At 49.3% G+C, this 2,920-nt stretch overlaps 1 protein-coding gene across 1 annotated transcript in view; it reads left to right on the plus strand.

The window, feature by feature from the left end:
* Nucleotides 1-8: 8 nt before the first annotated feature.
* Nucleotides 9-2,920, plus strand: part of RNF34 (ring finger protein 34, E3 ubiquitin protein ligase) — a gene marked incomplete at its 5' end in the record, with an annotated part of 3,578 nt that continues 666 nt past the window's right edge. Inside the window, 4 exons of the mRNA XM_009084866.1 lie at nucleotides 9-17; nucleotides 1,075-1,452; nucleotides 1,751-1,801; nucleotides 2,100-2,301. Of these exons, the coding sequence (XP_009083114.1) occupies nucleotides 9-17; nucleotides 1,075-1,452; nucleotides 1,751-1,801; nucleotides 2,100-2,301 (640 nt within the window). The remainder of the gene's footprint in view (nucleotides 18-1,074; nucleotides 1,453-1,750; nucleotides 1,802-2,099; nucleotides 2,302-2,920) is intronic.

Raw genomic sequence — 2,920 nt, forward strand, 5'->3', positions numbered from 1 at the left:
CCGTCTTCAGGAAAAAGGTCAGTGCATCCTCCGCCGCCGCGGCTCCCGAGGCAGGGCAACCCCAGGCACGTGGCCGGGGAGGGAGGAAGCGCCTTGTCCGGAGGCCACGGGAAATGACTGTCGGCAGGGATTAGAAGCGAAGAGCTCGGTGACGCTTCGGATCCGGGCTGACCTGCGAGCGAACGGACTCTTAATTTGTAAGATACGTGTCTTAGTTTCAGAATCTTGGGCGCCGAAACAAATCTGGTTTTGAAGTCGGCACCGAACGCCGAGGCTGAGTACTGGAACGAGCGGATTGGACGATGGGAAAGCTAAAAACTTGTAGCGCAGTGTCAGCTGCTTCCTGGGAAGTCCTTGTGCGACTGATGGTTTCGTGTCCGGCTTTAGTTCTGCTAAATGACCCAACAGCCTCTGGCTTTGCCAAGAGGCAGCCTGGGGGGCTAGTGCAGATCGAAGGGTATGGCCAACGTTTCTGTGTAAATAGTAAAGATGAGATTGCTGACACTTGTGCGTGTCACGAGTGTCCAGGGTCATTACTTTGTCCTCCCGGTGACCTGATCCCCTGCGGCTCTTTCTGGTGACCGTCAATCCTTTTCCCTCAGTTTGTGTGTTGTTTCCCCTTTCTTACGTGTCCTGTTGTTCGTGTGGCACTTTGCTGGGTGGAGTTCTATAGGGATGTTTTCTGAAGCTAATATTAATTCACTAGAAACCCTTGAAGACTTTTTGTTCCCGGCAGATGAAGTGCTGATGGTTTTGCCTGTTGTAGGTTTTGTGCTGGGGTGAGTCTTTTGAACAAAGTTCTTGTCAGAAATGACATCTGAGCATTCGGGAGCGTTTCCCTGCCATGTCATTCATCGTGTCCGAGGCCTACTTTGAATTCCTGGAATCAGCTGAGGAAGTAGTATGTTCTTTAGAGTTTGGGGATTATACATACATACATACATTAAAAAAATGTATGTTAGAACTGACAGTGGAAAAGCTAGTAGTAGATCACATAGCCTGGAGACGGGAAGAGCAGGGCCTGCGTCTGTTTTCTGTGGCCCACAGCTCAGTGATTGTTCTCTCTCCCCTTAGCATGTGTGTTGTGACTGCAAGAAGGATTTTTGCTCAGTTTGCTCAGTCTTACAAGAGAATCTGCGAAGATGCTGCACTTGCCACTTGCTGCAAGAAACAGCCTTTCAGCGGCCTCAGCTAATGAGATTGAAAGTGAAGGATCTGCGTCAGTACCTGATCCTCAGAAACATCCCAACAGACACCTGCAGAGAGAAGGAAGACTTGGTGGAGCTGGTGCTGTGCCACCACGGACTGGGGGCGGAGGACACTGCTGGCAGCTTGCGCTCCTCACGGTCACAGGCCTCAGGCTCCTTTGCCCATCCCTTTTCCCTGTCGGTGTCGCACCCAGGGGAACTCGCAAACAGAAGGGGAAGCGCAGGGAATGGAACACCTTTGCGGGTACGATTAACATTTTATGGCACAGCATTGGGTTGGTTTGTTTAATAGACATGCAAAAAGAACCCCAGTTGGGACAGTTTGGAGGGGCAGGGAAAACACTGCATCTCACACCTGAGAACAGAAGATTGCTGGCAGAGTCCTAGTTTAGGGGAGAGGTGACCGAAACCTCTTAAACCTGAAAACGATTAGTAGCAACTGACACTTCAGAATGTCATTGTCACTTGTGATCACTTCGGTACAAAGTATTTTATAAGGGAATAACATGTTTTTATTCTGATTAGTTTCGTTTCGTACACAGGGACAAACGGAAACACCTGTAAATAATGAAGAAGAAAGTGCAGATGAGCAGGTGAGACATAAACTATCCAAAGAATAGCTTATTTGCCTGTGACACCATAAAATATTTAGACCTCTGTCAGCATTTAGCCTCATGCTCCGGTTATTCCACACTTTGTTTGCACATACAAGAGTCACACGTTAGCCAAGCTGTCTCTGTCAGCATTTAGCCTCATGCTCCAGTTATTCCACACTTTGTTTGCATATACAAGAGTCACACGTTAGCCAAGCTGCTGTTGCTTTATGTAGCTCCTTATCTGGTGCTCTGAGCTTACAGGGACAGTTCTAACCACACAGCTGATGTGTTTCAGACCCCTGGGCTGTCCAGGAAGCGCGTGAGGGCCTCTCTGTCTGACATTTCAAGTCTGGAAGACATCGAAGGCTTGAGTGTTCGGCAGCTGAAGGAAATTCTTGCCTGTAATTTCGTGAACTACTCAGGATGCTGTGAAAAATGGGAACTTGTGGAAAAAGTGAGCAGACTGTACAGAGAGAGTGAGGAAAACCACAGGACACGTAGGTTTACGCTTTATTCTCACTTCTGCATAACTGCTGATTTTTTCTGGTTTGCAGGGGTTGGTTCTGCCAACAGACGGGTTTGGTATCTGACTGGGTCTGCTGAACACCAGGAAAGAGCTTTTAACCACACAAGGTGCCCCTACAGTAGCTGAATGTGGCTCTAGTGATTGCATGGAGGTTTCCAGGATGCTGTTGGGGTTTTGGTTTGGGTTTTTTTTCTTTTTCTTTTTTTTCCAGAGCTCAGAGAACTCGGCTTGCATGGGGAAGGTAAAATTGCACAGCTGAGATGCTCAGAGAACTCAGCTTGCCTGGGGAAGGTAAAATTGCACAGCTGAGAGTGGGTTCCTCAGGGAACATGAAACTTGGCACCTGCAGGTGCTGTGCTGAGTTTCCCAGAGCTGCTCTGAGGCTGCACAGAGCAGTTCAGGTGCTGTGCAGCATGAAACTCTGCACTGTGGTGCAGAACCAAAAGCTGTGGTGGCAAAGGGCTGAGGCTGAGCGGGTCGGTGTCGGTTCCTGTTGTCGATGAGGTTCTGTGGCTGCAGCGCCGTGACTGGTGTGTGCTCCCCTCAACAACTCGAGGCTCTCACGTGTGTGACTGCAGTGGCCACACACC

Source organism: Acanthisitta chloris, unplaced genomic scaffold (genome assembly GCF_000695815.1).
Source record: "Acanthisitta chloris isolate BGI_N310 unplaced genomic scaffold, ASM69581v1 scaffold15221, whole genome shotgun sequence".
Taxonomy (NCBI): Eukaryota; Metazoa; Chordata; class Aves; order Passeriformes; family Acanthisittidae; genus Acanthisitta; species Acanthisitta chloris.